Consider the following 21,192-nt stretch of genomic DNA (forward strand, 5'->3'; position numbering starts at 1 on the left):
CCAAGAGTGGGTGAGCAGTTCATTCCCCCCTTTTGTTCACTGGATTTTTTTTTTTTAATTTTTTTACCGCATGTTAGACGAGTTTGTGAAGAAACAGTTGGTCTCGACAGGCGTGAATGTAACTTTATCAACTTTTAAAGGATAAAACCTTTTTTTTTTTAAGGTTGTGTCAACTGTTTGGGCTGCCCCTGTTTAAACTTCAGAAAAAGCCATTTCTTACCATCTTTTCTTCTACAAGTAGAAAAATAAACAGAGCTGAATATAACCCGAAACAGATGACACAACACAATAAACATATCGTTTTAATTGGTTCTGTTTTGCTTTTCAATCATGTCTACTTTAAACAATTTAACACCAGTGCTAATCCTAGTTTGAATTACAATGTTGTATAGCCAAACTATATATATACATACATGTGCCATATACCGGATTTCTTACTTTACTTTGAGGGACCGTATTCTCCCACAATGCAATGCACAAGGGAAATGGAATACCTGCTGAAAGCTGCAAGAAATGTGGGCAGCCTTTCAATGATTTATTTAATAATAAAATACAGACATTAAAGATTATCTCTGCCCAGTATGTGCAGGTTTTGTTTGGGAACAGTGAACACTATTTCACAAACAGGATGTTTGAGGCTATTCAACAAGGATAAATTGGCCAATATTAATTGTTTCCCACAGGCATACTTTAAATTAGTTCTTCAAAGAATTGAGAACAAGATATATACCAAGGAGGACGATTATGTCCAGCATAAAACTGGCATTTCTTCATTTTCTTGACATGTATGTGGATACAGATATATCTGAGTTTATGTTGGTTGATATGTAATTCAATTTTTTTTTGACAGCTCTATAAATGTTTTAAAGTAACAGGACACCAAATGACATCACAGATTCGATAAGCTCTCAGCATTTTAGGCAGTTTATTTGAAAAACACATACAAAAAGATCATATACAAGACAATAAATAAAAAAGAGACAGAACAGTTTGGGTTAAGCTATGCAACTTTTTGCATCATCATTAGTAATAAATACAGTACAAAATCCACCCAGAGTGAATCTAAAGATTTTCCACAATATTCACTGATCATGTTATTCTTCATTATGATTTAGCTATTGCTTTCATATTATTGATACATACTTCTACTTTTCTATAAAATACTCAAGATCATAAAACATTGCGCGGTTACAGCAAAACAGCAGTGTGTTGTACAAAGATGGCCACTTCCCTTTTTCACTGGCAGGTTAATAATCAACATTTTTTCAGCAGCAAAGAAACATCTGAAATATTCAAGAAGGTACAGCATCATATTAAACACATCTACAGAGCTACTCCCACATACACATAGGAAAACCTGAGAAGGACATGCATTAAAAAGCTTGTGCTTTAAGTTCTACTGTTCATTCCGGTTCATCAGCTTGAGTTAATACTATGGCTACTGTCCAGTTCGCTCTGGAGTTATGGGGGTACACTGTGGAGGGCATGGGGTAAGGCCAGTGAGAGCACGAAATGAAATAATAAGACCAGCCAGCTTCATTCCAATCCAATATGTTAGAATAATTTGCAGGATTAGTAGAGTATTAATAAGAAATGCACACCGAAAACGTAGTTAGCTTATTATACCCAGGTGCAAAACATCTATATTGTATAACCACAGTACACCAGAAGTTTGCTCAATAAGATCAATGGCTCAAGTTAGCATATTAGATACGTCCCAAACTCCCACACAAAGCAACTGCCAGCAATACAAAAGAACAAATAATACAGCTTTTTATGTGGGTCCTAACATAATAAGCACTAAATTGAGATCCAGATATGATGGCTATAATGAACGTCGTCAAAACAAGACAAAACAGAAAAATGTCAAAAGGAAAATCAGATATGAGAGATTTTGACAAACAAAGCAGTATCATCAGACAAAAGCAAGCTAAGACAAACGGGGTCCGTTTTCGACTTCTGCTTTAAATCCGAGCGGGGGGGGTGATTTTCAAAAACACTTAAAAGTGAAATCAATAGATGATATGAATGGAATGTAATCCAGATCAACAGCACCATGCTGGCTAGTAAATGTGTTGGGAAACACCCCGCTGTCAATTTTTCATCAAGTTTCTTTTTTCTTTTTTTTTTTTCTCCTTTGAAAGAAAACACAGACGGCATGCAAAAGCATCCCCACCGACCAATGCATAATGAGGTATTCTTTTTTTTTTTTATATTTTGTGTTATTTTAAATAAATATATTGATTAAATTGCAAAGTTATGAGATAGAGACATTAAATATTCCACCACAATAGCTAGCTAGCTACAGTTAGTAATAAATAATGATTGTTAAATACTTAAGGCATCTTTAATCACAGCATTCTATGTGAACTAGCAAAAACCTCCATTTTCATCCATCTGTAGTTTTTTGGATGGAGGTTTCATACAAAAAGAAAAAAAAAACGCAACACAAACAGTCAAGTTACCCTCCAATAATACACAAGGAAGCATGAAAATACTTGTAACTGAATAGTAACACAAAGTCTAGGACAAGAACCCACACCACCAAACCAAAAGTCAGGCAACTCCATATTATAGTGCATTTACAAAACACAAGCTACATTAGAACAACAATAAATATGTTTTTGCAGCATTGCAGCTTTTTCTTCACTATGGTTAAAATGGACAAGGACTGGGCATATTAGTACCATGTCCAGATTGGCATGTGAGCAAAAAGAAAAAAAAATAAAATAAAATAAAATACAAGTAATTAAAGAAAAAAGAGAGAGAAAGCAAATGGCAGAAAAAGACAGTTGAAAACAACAAAATTAATGTTAAGAACAATTGTTTGGTATTTTTCAAATGAATGGCTTTTTCTCCCTTTCACCCTCCTTCAAGTGAACTACGCCAACATGGTTCATGCATGATAAAGAGAAAACGGCTTCTATCACTGAACATATCAGTTGTTCTAGCAATACCATACACTACTACCATGAGGGGAGAGGTGGGGGGTGTGTGGGGGGTGGGGGGTGATCGCACACATTCTAGCACATATCACAGGCAAACTAGTTTGTATTTTCCCTGTAACACCAGACAGTCTTTTTTTTTTTTTTTTTTTTTTTTTTAAATCAACAGTGGGAGCAACTTAGATTGAAATGAAAGGAGCCGATACAACAACAGAGGCGATTCACTGTATATAGAAATCACATGTGCTTGTTCGATAGGCAATAAGGTTCTGGTAATAGGTAATACAAATGTCAGGTTGTATTCACTCCGATGGCAAGACTCAGGCACTGCGCCCTCGAGCCCATGCTGCCCTCCCCCCCCGCCCCGCCCCGCCCCGCCCTGATCACGATCATGCCATGAGCAAGGCCACAGAGAGGAGTTGCTGTTAGACACGGACCCGCTAAGCAGCTCTTTTGAGTCCTACTGTTCAGGAGAGAATCGCTACACTGGTCTCAGATCAGTGTCTAAGGGCAACTTCGGTCTACTCGGGATGAGTGGGGAAGGGTGTGGGGAGGGGTACCAGGTGCATTCTTGTCCTCCTCTGTGAATGAGTGGGATCATCAAGAGTCATAATATACGGTTCACATGCACAGACACAGTCCCTGTTTCTACTGCTCCACAATATTAACGACACAGCCCAAGCCTGCCAGACAGCATGCACATCTGAGGCCTCTGCTCTAGATTATAGAGGCCCGACTACGACACTACACAGATCACTGGAAGCCATGCCTGCAGTTAGCGGGTTCAGCATCAACTCTGATGGCGTCTACTAACTGTAAATCCAAAACCATGTTAGACAAGAAAGAGGGATTTTTGGCCTTTTTACACAACTAGCTCTTTCTCTCGCCGCCTGTCTGAACACACTGAATATTCTTACTGGTAGAGCTGTATTCTCCATCTCCGCGGGTTTATTTTTCACAAACATATTTCTCAAAAAGGCTTTTTGCTTGCTACACAACACTGTTACTCTGTAAAATACTTATTCAGTACTGTACTCCATTACACCACAAGCGTTCAGCTACAAGAGTTCACACCAAACAACCTCATGCTAATCATTTGATAATGTTCTGTACAGATGTGCTGAGGGCTTGGGCAGAGTGCAGCTTAAAGGATTTTTCACAGGCCTGCTCGGGGGGGGGGGAGGAGGGGGGTGGGGGGTGGGGGAGTGGAGGAGGGGGTTTGGATATCGTGGCAGAGAAATGGCCTTAATACACCACACTGAGCTGGGGAGGTTGGAAGTTAGCGTGTCCTCTCACTTGGTGGCTGTATGGAGAAATGCACACCGGGTACACAATCTGACAAGAGTCGTGTGACGCCTCAGCACATCTGTCCATACGCGTCCGCTCCTACCTTTCACATCCACCAAAGTCCATTCAACCTTCGCGCTTCAGTCCAGCCACCCATCTGTGCGTCAACCCCCGTCCCTCGTTGTGTTGTAGGTGAGTGTGCTTTGTTGATCCCTCTGTCACAGCTTGTCTCAGAAGGCAGGCTCGTTGAGTGATGCAGAGGGGATAGAGGGGTGTTTGGCAGAGCTCCCCCTCCCCCCCCCCACCCCGGAGGGAGGCAATGGAGAATCGACGAGACCAGATCCGAAGCTGCAGGAGCCGACAGGAGCTATCAACTGTCAGGGGTCAGCTGAGTCTCAATGTCCACTCTGCAGATGGGGCATTTCCTGCTGGTGGCCAGCCACTGGTCCACACACGCCTGGTGGAAGAGGTGCATGCAGGGTAATCTCCTAAAGAAACAGAAGAGATGTGGTAAGGGTTTAAAACCAAATACATATCACATTTAAAAGCTTTTATTAGAACAACATGCATCTCCAAAATGTCAGGTGGGAGCTCATTTTTCAGCTTGGTGACAGTGAATTTTTCAGATGATCCTGGAAGTCTTTAAGTGGTTTATTTTTTCTGAAAGAAATTCAGATTACTGAATTTAGAGATTCGTTATTTTCAGTGGAAAGCTATGATTTAACAAAAAAGTGTCAGACAATCTACAGCTTATTTAAGGCAAAAGGCTAATGAGTGGTTGTTGGCTAATACTAATCAGGGTGTGAATTTCATCTTAATGAGCAGATTTCTAAAGTACCTCTTAACTTGTCTGCTTTAGAATTATTCAGTAGACAGACAGAAAATCAGTCACAATGTATTTGGATAATTGAATCATTGTTTCAGACAAAAATACAAAATCTCTGGCTGCAGCCTACTCAATGAGAACCGACTGTTTATATTTGTCACATACTGAGTGAATATAATTTGAATATTCCATCTTTAACTCCGGAGGGCATTGATGATGGGCATTTTGCACAATTTTTTTTAAATGTCAGAGACAAAATTAATGCATGTAATTATGATTCAGTTTTGTACTTTCTTTGTTCCTAAAACTTTGTAATGTCAGACATTAGATGCTTGTCTCTGTCATATTAAAGGTTGGTGGACTGTAAACATCTGGAACAAAGACAGACATAAGTCTAGAACTTTATCATTCTCTCTCTGACATGTTGCATTTTAGAAACATATGTCAATAAACCAAACAGAACTTGGAAAAAAAAAAAAGAAGTTTGAAACAGCTGGATGAAACACCTGTCATTACTCCAACTTCAAATATTCCATGTGCATGTGATCTCTGGGTCCTGTCATAGCCAGTGTCCAGACCGTGTCTACAATAGATCCAGTTGTCTGACCGTGGTTCATATTTGACACCAGAATGCGTCTCAAGTGACCTCTTCAGATCAAATTTCGTTCCACTGCTAACATTTTATTTGATCTGTGGGAGAAACTGTGAAAATAAACATTTGTGCTTTATCAGAAGGATTTCTGTGTGTTTTAGGTGCATAAATGGTATTTAGAGCGGTCCACTTTAATCAAATCACCCAATAAGTATTTTAATTCCAAGTATGAGCAGAACCAAAGGCATGCTCTTTTCACAGTTGTCTTCTTTAACCTTAAACTGAACAAAACAAAGCCTGCGATGTCATAAATGATGAAGAATTTCAATCATAAAGAATTCCATAAGCAACATAATGAAGCTGAGACTTTGTGTGCATAGTCAGTTTAAACATAACCGAACTCTTATCACCATATAAACGCTCCATCTTCTTCTTTTAAACGATTCCAGATGCACTCCGACCCCTGAAAACCTCAAGTTTTCACCTCTTTGCTGTCACTTTGCCAGTAAAACAGATCACAACAGTGGACACACATCATAAGAGTCTGTGAAATGCTAATGTTGCCTTCGGGCAGAATTTTCAAGATGAGGTGCTGGCAGAAATCCTGTGATAGGATTTTCAGACCTGATGCTTTGAACTTCAGCAGCAGAACCAATTTAGGGTTAAAAACTGCCTGTTTATTAATTTTCAGGGAAAGCATTGTGAATATGAATACATTTAGAAATGTGCAGTCGTTTCTCTGAGGTCTAATCAGCAGGGAAAGACCTAAACCAGCATTACCCAAACAAACTTTAGAGGAAATTGAAGTTCACTGGATTGTAGAGGTTAGGTGTAAAAACAAAAATTAGATGAATGACTCGTGTTGCAAGATTTTTAAAGCCAATGTGAAACCTCAGCAGGCACAGCAGTGCTTTAAGATAAATGCCAAAGTCAGTGCATGTACACTGTTTTTGTAAGAGTAACACCAAGTACAGTTAATGCCGAGTCATAAACCAGACTAGGGGATACATTTAGTCAGGAGATGAAAGTAATTACATTTGATCCTGAGGGAGACGTAAATCTCTCTAACGAATTTCATGGCAGCGCATCCAAATGTCAGGACACGTTTCTCGAAAACACACAAATGTCAACCTCGTTTTGTTGCTCAAGAAAAAGTTAGAAACCACCAAAGTCAAACTTCATCTATTCAACAGCTGCTGAGATATTTCAGGCTGAACTAAAGAGGCAGGCTGACTGAAAAACTGACCAACAAACCTACATTGTTATACTTTTATAGTTTAGTGTATCACCTAGTAACAAGCAAAAATGTGAGCAAACACTTGTACCTGACATCCTCTCCATCCTCCAGCATTGACAGACAAATGGTGCACTTTTCATCGGTGTCCAGCTCCTCATCATCCAGACACATCTTCAGGTCCTGCGGTATTCTCTGCAGAGATAACCATACAGCAGCGAACAGGCTTTAATTATTAAAGGGTGTTGAGTTTATGCCATGGGTGTCTCAGTCAGCCCAGATTGGATAAAACAAAACAAAAAAATTCACCTTATCATACTTGGAAAGGAGTCAATTACTTCTCCTCACTCGAAATGCAGCCAATAATCTGACACTCTTTCCAGAGTATTTGGGTCATATTCGACGCAGACGTTTCTTTAAATTCATTTCACGCACACATATCTGCAGACAGCTGGATGAGTCATCCCTCACCTTGAACTGTGCACACTGCAGCCCCATCTCACTAATCTTCCAAAGGATATGAGTTTGACCTTTAAACTACTGTGAGAGTCGGGACCTTCTTTCCGTCGCTCTTTGATCCTTTCGACCCGGCGCTGCCCTCCTCGGTTCCATTCGTTCACATCTCTCTCTCTACTTATTTCTTGCCCAATTTTTCAAAATGTACCAGACTACATCAAAAAGATCTTTAACCCAGGTAGCGAGGGGGAAAAAAAAAAAAAGTCTCCAGGCTTACCTTTTTGTACTTGTGGGGGAAAGTGAATCTCTCGATGGTGGTTTGGACCGCCCCACGGTTTACACTGCCCAGCCTGTCCTCCAGCTGCAGAAGCTCCTATGAAGGGAACCACATGCCTTTTATTCATTTTAGGTAACATTTTGAAAGACAAATAATATAAACAAAATAAACATACACAATTAGAAGACTTAAAAGTGTGGAATATTTTTGATGTAATGAAATAAAATCAGTTCTTCAAGGAACGTTAAAGAGCCTCTGAGAAAACTACTGCATCGCATGCAAATGAAAACAAATGTCAAAAGATTCAAGCCGGATCGACAATTTGAAGCGTCTGGAAAGCAGGGTAATCGAAAATAAGAAAATCAGTTACACACTCAAGCCTGTCCAGAGCATTGGTCACAAAGAAAACAATGATAAATGAGTGTAGAGTGGTGGGTCTGCTGAGGAGAGGGAGGAAGAAGCGGTACAAACCTCGTAGCTCTCTCTAACTGCAGATGCGTGGCGGGAGGGGTTGAGGCTCTGCAGAGCAAGCAAGTGCAACTGAGGATATGGATAGTTTCTGATCTCGTGGACAACCTAGGAGATGACAGATAAAAGAAGCTAGCGTCAGCTCTGCAGCAGAAACCAGCTAGAACAACAGGGACACAGGTCATCCTCAGTAGCTGGGTATCGAGATAAATCCGAGAAACCCAGAGGAGAGGCGCTCGGAGTTCATCGAGATGGACATGATTGATTGTTCGGAGGCAGAGAGGGACTCACCACTTGTGTTGAGGCATTGTTTCTAGGGAAGTGGTGCATCCTAGGAGAGGTCAAGTAGTGCTGATAGTGCTGCGGCAGCGGGTGGATGTGATACTGGTGGGGGGGCAGCCCAGCATCCACACTCAGATCCCTGGACAGAAGGCAAAGAAAATGAGTCAGTCAGTGGCACAGTTCAGTATATCACAAGGTTTCTGGAACATGGTGTTTTAATAACGGAGGGTTTAGGTGCTTCTGCAGATGTTTGGAGGTAAATGGAAAGGTTGTGGAATAGCCAAGCAAACTGGAAAAAGATGATCCGCTATATGAACTAGGAAAACAGCTCAAAGAAAAAGTCAACAGTAAATAGATAGCAAAGAGTCATGGATAAACAGTTGAAGTATTTAAATATAATAAATACATGGTTTAGATATGTGGTAAAAAAAAAAATTAGATTTCTCTGGCAAGACAGATTATTTATCTTTAAACTTAACGTGTCCTGGGGTCTGTTTGCCTCTTTGACTCTGCGTGCTGGATAATCAGAGATGCACTGCTCACCAGTCTGTGCCCTCAGCCAGGTAGCGGGGCTGCTGCACCACAGGCTGAGGAGGGACATGAAGAGAAGGCGCAAACTCATAGCCGGGCCGCAGTCTGTGGGGCTGGTGAGGAACTCGCTCTGGGGTGCGTCTACTAAAACACATAACCAAGCATTTGAAAACACCCCAGGAAAAAGGAGTTTGTACCACATATGGCCTTAAATTTCACGTCACTGCAAAGCCCCAGCAATCGTCCCTGCTTGAACCATGAGGAACATGTCGTCTTTCTTGTAGTGCGAGCCCGTGCGGGTACCTGGAGGGTGGCAGGATGTGTCGGTGCTGGGCCTCGAGGATCTGCTGCTGGAGGAGGTATTGCTGGTGTAATGCCTGAGGTAGGAAAGGAGGGGCGGGGATGTCCTGGAACTGGGGAGCGGGCAGGGGGTTGAGGGGCGGGTGGAGTGGAGGGCCGTGCTGGTGGCCGGGAGGGGCCAGGTGGGCGTTAATGCCCGACTGTGGCTGCCCTGGGTGGGGCATGGGGAAGTCCATGGGCAGCTGGGCCTGAGGACCTAACTGGAAGTGCCGGCAAGAGGTAGCATGGCTGTGCTGCTGCTGCTGCTGTTGCTGTTGCCGGTTGAAATGGGATCCTGTGGAGGATAAGGAGAAGTTGTCAAGCACCTGAAGGGAGAGATTAGCTGGAATTAATTGTGGGTGAAATGTGGTGTCACTGTGTGTGTGTGATATAGCATGTCAATGAAGCCCTACCTCTTACCTAGGGTGACAAATACTTCTGTGGGGGTGGGAAAATGATGGTTACCACAAGTACCATGAAAATGAAACCCCATTTTTGTGCTGCACACAAAACGCGCGCGTTCGTTTCTTTAACTGTATTTCCGACCCCTGGATCGACTCCTGGTCTTCTGATTCATAGACAAAGGATTTGGATCAGAACAGATGAACTCTACCAGTACACAGGTATGGTCTTCATTGCAGTTCAATTCTTGTAAATTCCGCAGCTGACAGCAGGTCAGTGCACTCAAGAGGTAAACCTTTGATACTTTCCTGTCTGTAAGAAATACATTAAATTGTGTCAGTGCCAAGTTTCGATCTATACAACTTTAAAGAAACTATTCCTTCCTTCGAAAAGAATGAAACCAAACGCTAGATTAAAATTGTATATCTGTGGCTCACAGAAACCTACTGTGTCTTTGTGTCTTACACATCCAGTATAGCTCTACTATTCTTCTCCCATATGAACATTCAACAGTAGAGAGGAAATAGCTCGAATGCTTTTTTTTTTTTAACTCTCCGACCACAGCTAGTTGGCAACTGCAGTGAACAGACTGCTGTCGAGACTCAACGGGGAGAAAAAGAAGGGCTAGCTTGAGCTGTGGTGAAATGTGTTTTTTTTGTGTGTTTTTTTTAATGCCGCGCTTAAGCTTAAAAAGACCTTTTGGATTATGTAAGGGGTGAGAAATTGCAATGGTAAATTTAGCTTCGATTAGAATTTTTGAGCAAATCTTGGCTACGGGGGCCATAGTGGGCCTGCAGCGGGGCAGACATTTTACAGAGGTTTAACAGTTTTATCAGGTTAAAATCATGCAGTTCTTATCGAAATCCCCACTTCAACAGCGTAAAAGACGACAACTTCTGATTTTTTTTTTTTTTTTTTAAATCATGAGAAAATAGGCAAAGTCTACATTGCATTTACTGGGAGTACGCTTGAAAAACGCAGTACGATTTTAAAAAAAACAAATAAAAAAAAAAAACAGCCGGGAAAATTAGGCAGTTACGACTTTCAGGAAATATTTCCAACTTAACAGTTTGTCAGCGTGGATGAGCAGACAAGACATGACCTTGTTGCCCTGGGTCAAAGGCTCAAAGTCTAGACTGTAAGAAGCACACTGCGTTTTCAAGCGTCTCAGTGAGAACGATCACCATGAATGACAGCAGATAGACTCATTCGGGCCCTGTGATGGAGGAAGCGTGGAAATCGTCTATCTTTGTCACAGCAGGAGAGGAGGTGGGGGTGGGGAGGCTAGGGAAGGTGGCGGAAGGGGGGGGTGGGGGTGGGGGGGCAGGTAGGGACAAGGGAGAGGGAGGACAATAAATGGAAATCAGCAAGAAGCACACTGAAGGTTAGGAAAAACACTATATTCTTTATTGAAAAAATATTAGTATATGTGGAATTTGTTTTCTTTCTCGTTTGTTTGTAATAATAGTATAAATCCATGCAACAAAAATAAACAACATAGACTGAAGGCAAGGCCCACCATGCTCCATATAGGGTTAAAAAAGAACAAAAGCGGCATCCAATGAGCAGACGTGTTGGCTACAGCACATGATTTCAGTACAGCAGGGTACATCTTTACTACAGAAAGATTACATTGGATTTTCACTAGTCAATGTAGAAAAACATAAACAAAAATTATGAATCATAAATGTGACCATGCATTGAAAGTACTATTACCAGAACAAAAGGTAAAGAGAGACCACAACCAAACAATAAAGACGTTATTACTAATAGAGGATCTCTTTAGCAGTGCAGGAAAATAGGCATCCCTGTGAAATGGATAGCATTTTGGTCTTATGTTAGTGGGGTAAATTGGGGAAGTGATGAACCACCAGTGAGCATGTTTTCCTACTTAAATATTTAGAGTTTAATTTGCCCGTAGAGGGGCAAGCAGCCCTGACAATTCAGTGTGATTCAAAGCTTGAATTTTGCAAAGGGAACAAAAGGATTACACAAAAAATGGAGACAGTTATGGCAGGTTGCTGTGCGCAGGTGCAGTGTACCTTCAGTAACTTCCAAGGTGATCACGTGATTTGCCGAAATGTTGAATTTCAAAATACAAGTAGCATGCGGGCGCTTCCAATTATGCATGCTTTCTGTCTTTTCGGTTTAACAATCAGAGGTCACATTAACCATGTACATTGCACCTAGTGTGAAGAGAAGGGAGATGAGCCGAATTCTGGTGTTCAACGATGCGGTGCAGTATTTGAGATCATGCAAAATGTATCCACTTTACAGGAATTTACAGCATGTTGTCTATCAAGACTGGATGGGAGGTACACAATGACATTCAACTGATCATCTAGAAAAGGAGCTAGAAAATGTTTACTCAGTGCTACAGCAATTTGACAGAAAAAAAGAAAAAAAAAAAAAGGTTGCTTTGTTCTAGGTGTTAGCTATCGTTTTTTGTTTTTTTTTTTAGTCTGCTTAACATGGAAAGTCTATGGCTGAATACATCTCGGGAGGGGGGGAGGGGAAGGGGGGTGGTGCTTTTTTTTTTTTTTTTTTAATACCAATGTCGTCTTCTGATGGAAAGAGGAAATGAAGAAGGGATTCACAATACAGCTAAATGCAGAGAACAGGCAGAGGCCACGCCACACCACACAGCAGCAGATGATCATTAGCTACACAATGGGGGGGGGGGGACGACAAAGATCTGATAAATGCAGAATGTAGAGCCAGCCTCCATACTATGAAACAGGGAAATAAGAACAGAAATAAAAGCACAATGAAATCACTGATGCCACTGTTTGTGAAATTAATGTTACACTGTAGCTTGATCATTGTTTAACTGTGACCGCATACTCGGCAAGCTTCAAACGAACAGCTGCTGAATTGACAATTGGCAAATTAAAACCAAAAAAAGAAAGAAAGAAAGAAAGAAAGAAAGACACCGATGTCTCGGAAGAAGAAAAATAATAATAATAATAATAATAACCCCCCCCCTCCCCGCGGTCTCCGGCCATCTATCGATTAGTGCACCGGCCAATTGACGCGGATAATAATCAGTGAAATCGCGGTTGGTTTGAGGAGGAAAGAAAAGCAGATGATCTTCAAATGACATCACCGAGCAGATAAGATGACTGGCTGGACAGGCTACGTCTATTTTGCGGTATTTTTTTTTTTTTTTTTACACGACAGCCTTGTAAGGAGACAACAATGCATCGAGATGTTACCGATTATATAAACGGAACAATTAAAAAAAACAACATGTCCCGACACGTTTGCTTTTTTCCTTTTGTTGTTGCAGACGTGTGTTTGTGGACATTGTTTGGACCGCACGTCGCGGACACGTGAAGCCCTTTTTTTTTTTTTTTTTGGTGAGACATGTTTCCGCTCCGGGAAATAGCCGGAGCCCACGAGCCAGTTAGCTTTATCTGAAGCGGAGGTTGTTGGTTGTTTTTTGTTGTTTTGTTTATTTATTACCGAGTCAACTATCGGGCGGGTTGTATTATAATATCCGACGGACACGAATGAAAAGCGATCTCGGCGTTTGCGGACGGGTTTTTTTTTTCGCGGATAATTTCACCGTTCAAATTTTTTGGGGGGGCTAAGCTCGAGCTAGCTTAGCCAACAGCTGCAGTGAATATTAAGATAAAAAACAGGGCACATGTTTTTTTTTGAGGGGGGTGGGGGGGACCGATGCGGATATTAATACCGTACCTCTGTTTCTTACTGAGCCGAATACGGGAAGAACCAGGTATCCGACATGCACTAACACCATCCTGGGATCCGTGTGTTATGATTCCGCCGGGTTGTTCGGAGAGATCGGGTCGGAGCAGCCCATGCGGATCTACATTCAGGCGGCTGGTTGCTGCTGGCTGTCTCGGTACAACCACAGGACCGTCTGACTCGCCCGGTTGTCGTTCACGAAAAGCAGACGTGTCATTTGTTGTCCGGAGCAAAAGAGGGCGATGTTGCGTCGCTGCTGCATACCGGAGACGTGCGTGCGTGTGTGTGTGCGTGTGCGTGTGTGTGTGTGTGTGTGTGTGCGTGTGTGTGTAAGGTTAACCTACCGGGCCTTCTTGTCAAGGAATGATTTTAACACAAGGGCTGCTGGGTTTTAATGTTTAACAATAAAGTCTAACATCGTGTGTATATATATATATATAAAATAAAATAAATTACAAAAAAGAATCGGTCGTCCTGAATTTAAGTAATATTCATCATACTTAAAGGAGCACTCCGGTGATTTATTATTATTAGTTTAAAAATTAAATTAAAAAAAACAACAACAGTGGTCAAAATCAAGGCAGCAGAGGCTGAACTATTCAGACTTTTATCGGGGTCACACTATGTAACATACCGAAAGCAGAATCCAACATTTCGCAAGATGCAACTCAATAGCTTTTTTTTTTTTTTTTTTTTTTTTTTTCCCCACTATGATGAATTAATAACGCTAAGCCGAAGAGTTATATAGATATATACTGTACTGTATATACTGTGCATTTTATATTTATATTTTATAGTTTTTACTGCTATTTTATTGCTTTTCTATTATTCTATTATTATCTTATTGCTTCCTGTATGCTGCTGTAGCGAAAAATTTTCCCCTCGGGGATTAATAAAGTAACTACCTAACCTAACCTAAGAGTTGCTGTGTAGTTAGTTGCCCCAACAATAGAGTAACATTTGCTGCTGCTTCATTTATTTCCCGATATGTCCGAAAAAAAAAAGATCCTGTAAAATATTTCACTGGTAATTTGCTGTCGGCGGAGGACACTGAGTGAGGCCAGCCAGGAGACTGAAAGGACTGTTGAAGGGTCACAAATAAAGTTTTCATTATATCTAGTGTGTTTTATGGCAGGCAGAGTGGACATAGCCTATATTTACTTGCGAGGGCGTCTTTGGATCATTTAGCCTATAAATTAGGCCTGATTTAACTTTGGTGGTTTCCTAATAGTTTGGTTTTGTACTGCTATTACAATTAATTATATGGGAAAGGTTGTTGTTTTCCTCCAAAAGTTCCCGGATGTATCAATCTGATGACGCATGGGCCGAGTAAAAAACTCCCTTTGGCAATGCCCCCAAATTATCAGCCAAATTATACATTGTTTGAAAGGACAAAGTCTCAGAATTCAAACCCTTTTTAAGATAGGCCTACAACTACAATCGAGTGCATTTACACCAAAATGGTATTTTCTCTACCATTTTTGTCATCATTAGAAAATAAGTAAGGCAGCAGTAGTAAAAGATTACAGTGGCACTTTCACAGAGCAAAGTAACACTGTTTCAGAATAAAATGGCATAATAACAGTAAATAACTATAGGAGTACATACTTGTTAAATCGTGCGCTGCATGCACACGATAGTTTGTACTATAGAACTCAGAGGAACAAAATGCATCCAAGCTTTTAGTCTTTTTAGGAAACATTATTTTGGGGTTTAAATGTCACTATGGAGCAAAAAATGCACACTTCGAAGGTATCGGGAGTTTGTGACATCCACCATATCTCAGACTTGGTGAAAAGAACTTGAAATGTCATCAAATACCCTGCTGGCAGTTACACTAATTTAAAATAGGATATTTGAACTAAAACAATTAATTCAGCTTGGAGCTAGGACTAACTATACCTGTCCATGTTGCTCATACTGTAACCTGTTTGTTGCTGTTCATTTGTGTGTTGTCTCAAATAAAAGTGTCTGCCCAATGAAAACATTTGAATGTATAATATTTAAAGATATACGTGTCCCATTCAAATAGCTTCCATAATCCATGTGACTATCGGAAAATGTTTTCTTCCTTCATCAAAGAATTGCAGACTTCAGGTCTTGTGTTTTTTCCATGAAAAAGTAACTTTGTACCGTACTGTACATGCTAGAAGAACATATATTGCCTCAGACACAACCGGATCACAAACATGATGCATTACATGACAAAGCTTAATCTTGATATTAGTTCATTTTATAAATCTCTTTACTGCTGCATTTGTTTTTTGTATGTTTAAAAAGGAGTTAACATTGTTAATACAGTATACGAGGATTGTTCATTCTATTACTCTAATCTGCTATATTGTTTTCAGAATTTACACAAATCTAAAGACAAAGAAAAAATATACTACGAATTAAGTAGTATTAAGTAATTTGAGGAATTTATGTCAACGCTCTTGAATCCTCAGATTAAAATCTGTCTTTACCATTTTTATTTTATTCAGGGTTGTTGTTTTTTCTACTTCTTAATTACTCTTTGAATGATTGCCATGCACTATTTTATCTTTGTTTATATACACTCGCGGGCCACTTTATCAGGCACACCAGACCAATACAACATCCCCGCACTGATTTCAACTTTTACAAAGCTCTTGAATTTTCAGCTGTTTGCTGTTGTACTTTACAATATAACTATTGTATCGGTGTTTGTAATATTTTTGTCCATCCGCGTGTACGCATTTATACTGTGAAATAAAGACAAGTTTTGTCCAAAATAATATTTTTGAATGGAAACACTGCGGTCAGTATTATCCCCGAGACGACAGGGGGCAGAGCTGAGTATTACAGCAGGATTCTTCTTTTTTTTTTCCCCTCACAGATAGAAGAAGAGTCCGTTCTGCCATTACGTTCACTTACAGGCAGGTCGGAACCGCTAGTGGTGGAGGACAGGTCATCAGCAACCCGAGAAAATGCTATCCGTTAGAGTTGCAGCAGCTTTGGCCAGAAGCCTGCCCAGGAGGGCTGGTTTTGTAAGTATTCAAAGGAAAAGCGCCTTCAGTCCCGGTGCGGATGATGCTGCAAAGTTTATTTAATATCGGCTCGAAAAGCGTGAAGGGTAACGTTAACGCCGCAGGCCGCTGGCTCACCAGCCTGTCACCGGGAGGGGGGGGTCGTGAATGCGTCTTCTGCGCGTTACTAATCCAACCCCCCCCCCTTTGTTGGGTGAATCTGTTGAAATCGATTGATTAAACGTGTTTTATCGAAGTTGCCCTTGTGGAAAACGACGGTCCTCCCCGTCCGGCAGCGCTAAAGTTAGCACGCGAGCTAACGGGCCGTTCAACCAACCACGCTCTGAAGGTCAGGAAGCCCGACGGCGCACGTCGTCTGAGCTTTCAACGCCTGCACCCTTAAATCGTCGCTGCGATACCTGTTTTGAACTTCAGTTTGTAATGAATGTGTAATTAAATCCTCCTGTCGTTGAATCCAGGTGTCCAAGACTTTGCCGGTCGCCTGCATTGGGGTCAACCGTCTCCACACACACAGACCATGGCTGCAGAAGACAGGTGAGACGGTCAAAAACAGCACGACAGACACTTTGACCTTTTTTTGGTTTGTTTTTTTTTGTCTTTCTTGTAGGTCATCTCGCAAAGGCGACCGATGAAGGTCATTGATCTTATGTTTCCAAAGGTTGACAGGTGTCTGTGAAGATACATCACAGTATTAAACCCCTATAATACTGGGTGTGATTTAGTTTTATATTAGGATCACACTTTTCTTAGTTTGACTTTGACTCTTTTTTTTTTTTTTTTATGTTGGAGGAATTAGAGACACGGTGTTCTGCCTCATTTTTGAAATAAACACCAATAGATGAAGTGTTTGTTTTTTTTCCTTTTCGTTATTCAAGCCTCTGCAATGTCTCCTCTTTACCAGGCACAGCCGAAGTGTCTTCAATCCTGGAGGAGAAAATCTTGGGCGCTGACACCTCTGCGGACCTGGAAGAGACAGGACGCGTGCTGTCCATTGGTGACGGTATTGCCAGAGTGTATGGGCTGAGGAACGTCCAGGCAGAAGAGATGGTGGAATTCTCTTCTGGTCTCAAGGTTTGTCTGAAAGGACATTTTAAAGTGCGGGAGATTTCTGTCCAGGGTTATGATGAAACACCGATTTAACACTACAATAAAGACAAACTTATCATGATTGTAGAGATTTATTTTACTCGCAGTGAACTCGGGATTTTCTTCTTCAATTTAGCTTTATTTATACCATGCCTGTGCCCCCCCACCCTCCTCCAAAAAAAATAAGATATTAATCAATCTTCTAACAAGCAATCATTTTTGTTGTCCAGGGCATGTCTCTGAATTTGGAGCCTGACAACGTTGGTGTTGTAGTGTTCGGTAATGACAAGCTGATCAAGGAGGGTGACATCGTGAAGAGAACTGGTGCCATTGTGGACGTTCCTGTGGGTGTGGAGCTGCTCGGCCGTGTGGTGGACGCTCTGGGAAACGCCATCGATGGAAAGGTTATTAGAAACATTGTCATTTCTGTAGTTACGATCAGTAAGCTTGGATTAAACTAAGATTTGTTCTTTAAAATACAAGTCATGCCTTGGAGCCATTAAATTAGTTCTAGCTCTTGTTTATCACCATATTAATTAACTTTGGAATTTGTATCTGTCCATTTGTTCCAAACCAGAGTTTCTGTTAATCGACATAAGAATAGTTCACAATATAAGCACAAATCACAGTGTGCCCTGTCTCCAAATAGTAAGTATAAAGTTGTGTCATGGAGAAGAAGCTTGAGTATGACCAAATCTCACACTTCTATCTCATGGACCTGTCAGGTCAACACTGAATAGCTGTTATGTGAATATTTATCAAATAAAACATGACTATCTTTTTTGAAGAAAAAAAAAAAATCAAAATTGCATGATATAGTTGTTTACATTAAATTGAATAATTTGTTGACCCTTTAATACTTTTCAACATCTTAATGTGACCGTCAATCTTACCAATGCATATTCCCTGTCTTAGGGTCCCCTGGGCTCCAGCATCCGTAGGCGTGTGGGTCTGAAGGCCCCTGGTATCATCCCCCGTATCTCCGTGAGGGAGCCCATGCAGACTGGAATCAAAGCTGTGGACAGTCTGGTGCCCATTGGCCGAGGCCAGCGTGAGCTGATCATTGGTGACAGGCAGACCGGGTAGTTATTCTAACTCAGATTAAAAAAAAAATTTAAAAAAATGTTTTAAAGTGGTTGTTAATCAAGAGAAGTCGTTGCTTTGGGGGTCACATTTTTTAAGTTATATTCTTGCATTTCACTGCAGCAAAACTGCCATTGCCATCGACACAATCATCAACCAGAAGCGCTTCAACGAAGGAACTGATGAGAAGAAGAAGCTGTACTGCATCTACGTCGCCATCGGTCAGAAGAGGTCTACCGTGGCTCAGCTGGTGAAGAGGCTGACTGATGCCGATGCCATGAAGTACACCATCGTGGTCTCTGCCACCGCCTCCGACGCTGCGCCCCTGCAGTACCTGGCCCCGTACTCTGGCTGCTCCATGGGAGAGTACTTCAGAGACAACGGCAAGCACGCCCTCATCATTTATGACGATCTGTCAAAGCAGGTGAGAGCTTCAGATCACTATTGAAATTAAAACAAACAGGAGTGCTGCACTCATATGGCATCCTTGGTAAATTGTATGTTCTCTCTCCCGTCAGGCTGTTGCCTACCGTCAGATGTCCCTGCTGCTGCGTCGTCCTCCCGGTCGCGAGGCCTACCCCGGTGATGTGTTCTACCTGCACTCCCGTCTGCTGGAGAGAGCTGCCAAGATGAACGACAACTTTGGCGGTGGCTCCCTCACTGCCCTGCCCGTCATCGAGACTCAGGCCGGCGACGTGTCTGCCTACATCCCCACCAACGTCATCTCCATCACAGACGGACAGGTTTGTCTCACAGTTGTCCTCAGCTGTTGTTGGATGTGATCTGCGCATATTTTACATGAAACTCTTACATGGAGTCTCTCCATCTGTCTGCTGCAGATCTTCTTGGAGACTGAGCTGTTCTACAAGGGTATCCGCCCAGCTATCAATGTGGGTCTGTCTGTGTCCAGAGTCGGCTCTGCTGCTCAGACCAAAGCCATGAAGCAGGTAACATTCAGCTCTGAGATTTGTTTTTTTTTACTTTACTTTTTTTTTCTGCTTTTAATTTGGCTTTTTAATATTTTATTTATCTGTAATTTTTTTTTTTTTTTTTTTTGTACCTCCGTAGGTTGCCGGTACCATGAAGCTGGAGCTGGCTCAGTACCGTGAGGTCGCTGCCTTTGCCCAGTTCGGTTCTGATCTGGATGCTGCCACCCAGCAGCTCCTGAACAGGGGTGTCAGGCTCACTGAGCTGCTGAAGCAGGGACAATACTGTATGTCAACTTCTGTTTTAAAAAAAATATATATTTCTGTTTCTCCAGAAGTTGAATAGAAACGCAAAGCTGGTTCTGTATGTCCTGAATTACATTCAAACTGTCTCTCACTTGTCCTCCAGGTCCCATGGCCATTGAGGAGCAGGTAACAGTCATCTACGCTGGTGTCAGAGGTCACCTGGACAAGATGGAGCCCAGCAAGATCACAAAGTTCGAGAAGGCTTTCCTGCAGCACGTCCTCAGCCAGCACCAGGATCTGCTCTCCGCAATCAGGTAAGAAAGTTTTAATGTTTGAACTAGTTAACATCAGGTTTAAAAGGCTCAATTTGACCTGACCTGCTTTCTGTTTCAGGGCTGATGGCCAGATCTCAGAGGCATCAGATGCTAAACTGAAGCAGATTGTCCTGACCTTCCTGTCCAGTTTTGAGTAATGGATAGCACTCGTGTTCATCTTCAGTGAGCTTCCTGTCTGTGTCCCCATTAAGCTTATATATGTGAACACACTGAAGATCAAAACCTCCATGTACAGATTTCTCCAAATAAAATTTTACAACCCAGCTGTGCTGTAAAACTCTTCTGATTGTGCGCTCGACTACAGGGAGTTCAGTGTTTGGGTTGGTTCGCTCTGAGCATAATTCACCAGTGACAGAAGAGTTTTAACCTACATGAGAACAAAAACAATACTTTGAACACACCACGTTTTTTTTTTTCAAGTATTTCAGTGTACCAATATCTTAAGATGTGACATTGCATATACTACATTCATGAACTCTGCTGTTTACTGTAATTAGTTGTTCATAGGAGCATTATATTTAATGGGGCAGATGAAAAGGCAAACAACAAACATCTGTTGCTCTTCAATGGTTTCAAAGTATGTAAAAAGTAATGTGGAAGCCCAGTTTCTCAACTGTGGGTGAAATTGGATGAAATGTTTGATACTACAGTAATAAACTCGGTGACACCGTCACGACTCAAATCCAATTTGTCCTGTCTTATGTCTGCTGATCAGTGAGAATATTTATAATGTTTTGATTGTCCTCAATATTACATTCCATAACTAATGTGCCTTTTACATTTGAGAAATAATATGAGCTCTGATGGTGTGTAGGGATTCATTTGATCACTTCCATTAGCAATTATTCATAATTTTGTAAAGTAAAAGATGCTCATCAGATTTTCTTCAAGGTGAAAGTCAATGTCTTCCAAATGGCTTATTTTGTTCTGAACCAAAAGATGTTACAAAAATAGAAAAGCTACCAAATTGGAAATGGAAAAGATTCAGAAGTTTTGAAACTAAAACTAAAAAAGACAAAGGTTAATCAATCACCAAGAAAGTTTCTGGTTATTTCTGTCCTAATCACCTCATCTTGCTCTTTACTTATATAAATGTTCATTTGCATGCAGAGTGGGGACATGAGATCCGATCGCAGGTGGTCACTTGAGGCGCATTAA

The 21,192-nt window shown here is 41.3% G+C and overlaps 2 protein-coding genes across 6 annotated transcripts; one reads left to right on the top strand and one right to left on the bottom strand.

Annotated features, from left to right (window-relative positions):
* Window positions 1–911: 911 nt before the first annotated feature.
* Window positions 912–13,615, bottom strand: ark2cb (arkadia (RNF111) C-terminal like ring finger ubiquitin ligase 2Cb). 5 transcript variants are annotated; one of them, XM_069699613.1, is made up of 9 exons: window positions 13,342–13,615; window positions 9,658–9,675; window positions 9,202–9,532; window positions 8,911–9,042; window positions 8,377–8,506; window positions 8,089–8,193; window positions 7,618–7,701; window positions 6,976–7,079; window positions 912–4,720 (listed from the first exon to the last, which is right to left on the bottom strand). In XM_069699613.1, exons 1-9 carry the CDS (start codon window positions 13,400–13,402, stop codon window positions 4,603–4,605), a joined length of 1,083 nt encoding a protein of 360 aa, XP_069555714.1. In that variant the 5' UTR covers window positions 13,403–13,615; the 3' UTR covers window positions 912–4,602. The 5 variants fall into 5 exon arrangements, with proteins under 5 accessions (XP_069555714.1, XP_069555713.1, XP_069555712.1 ...); XM_069699612.1 differs by having other exon boundaries at window positions 7,618–7,713; window positions 8,911–9,039; window positions 13,342–13,614; XM_069699611.1 differs by having other exon boundaries at window positions 7,618–7,713; window positions 13,342–13,613.
* Window positions 13,616–16,224: 2,609 nt separating this feature from the next.
* On the top strand, window positions 16,225–20,716 carry LOC138621496 (ATP synthase subunit alpha, mitochondrial-like). The gene is made up of 11 exons (XM_069699617.1): window positions 16,225–16,358; window positions 16,817–16,892; window positions 17,260–17,429; window positions 17,675–17,848; window positions 18,360–18,526; window positions 18,651–18,951; window positions 19,046–19,270; window positions 19,367–19,474; window positions 19,596–19,740; window positions 19,863–20,013; window positions 20,093–20,716. The coding sequence occupies exons 1-11, from the start codon at window positions 16,299–16,301 to the stop codon at window positions 20,169–20,171; spliced, it is 1,656 nt and encodes a 551-aa protein (XP_069555718.1). The 5' UTR covers window positions 16,225–16,298; the 3' UTR covers window positions 20,172–20,716.
* Window positions 20,717–21,192: the final 476 nt, after the last annotated feature.

Source organism: Brachyistius frenatus, unplaced genomic scaffold (genome assembly GCF_029030835.1).
Source record: "Brachyistius frenatus isolate BFR_SWC_R1_liver_20210118 unplaced genomic scaffold, ASM2903083v1 Contig_30, whole genome shotgun sequence".
In the NCBI taxonomy this organism is placed as follows: domain Eukaryota; kingdom Metazoa; phylum Chordata; class Actinopteri; family Embiotocidae; genus Brachyistius; species Brachyistius frenatus.

Excerpts from the sequence above, each read along its gene's own strand:
- ark2cb (XM_069699611.1), bottom strand. The coding sequence starts at position 13,402 with ATGGTGTTAGTGCATGTCGGATACCTGGTTCTTCCCGTATTCGGCTCA. Across the intron at positions 8,507-8,910 it reads CTGGCTGAGGGCACAGACTG|GGATCTGAGTGTGGATGCTG; the intron begins GTGAGCAGTGCA and ends CCTTCTGTCCAG. Across the intron at positions 8,194-8,376 it reads ACAATGCCTCAACACAAGTG|GTTGTCCACGAGATCAGAAA; the intron begins GTGAGTCCCTCT and ends GTCATCTCCTAG.
- LOC138621496 (XM_069699617.1), top strand. The coding sequence starts at position 16,299 with ATGCTATCCGTTAGAGTTGCAGCAGCTTTGGCCAGAAGCCTGCCCAGG. Across the intron at positions 19,475-19,595 it reads AGACCAAAGCCATGAAGCAG|GTTGCCGGTACCATGAAGCT; the intron begins GTAACATTCAGC and ends GTACCTCCGTAG. Across the intron at positions 20,014-20,092 it reads GATCTGCTCTCCGCAATCAG|GGCTGATGGCCAGATCTCAG; the intron begins GTAAGAAAGTTT and ends TTTCTGTTTCAG.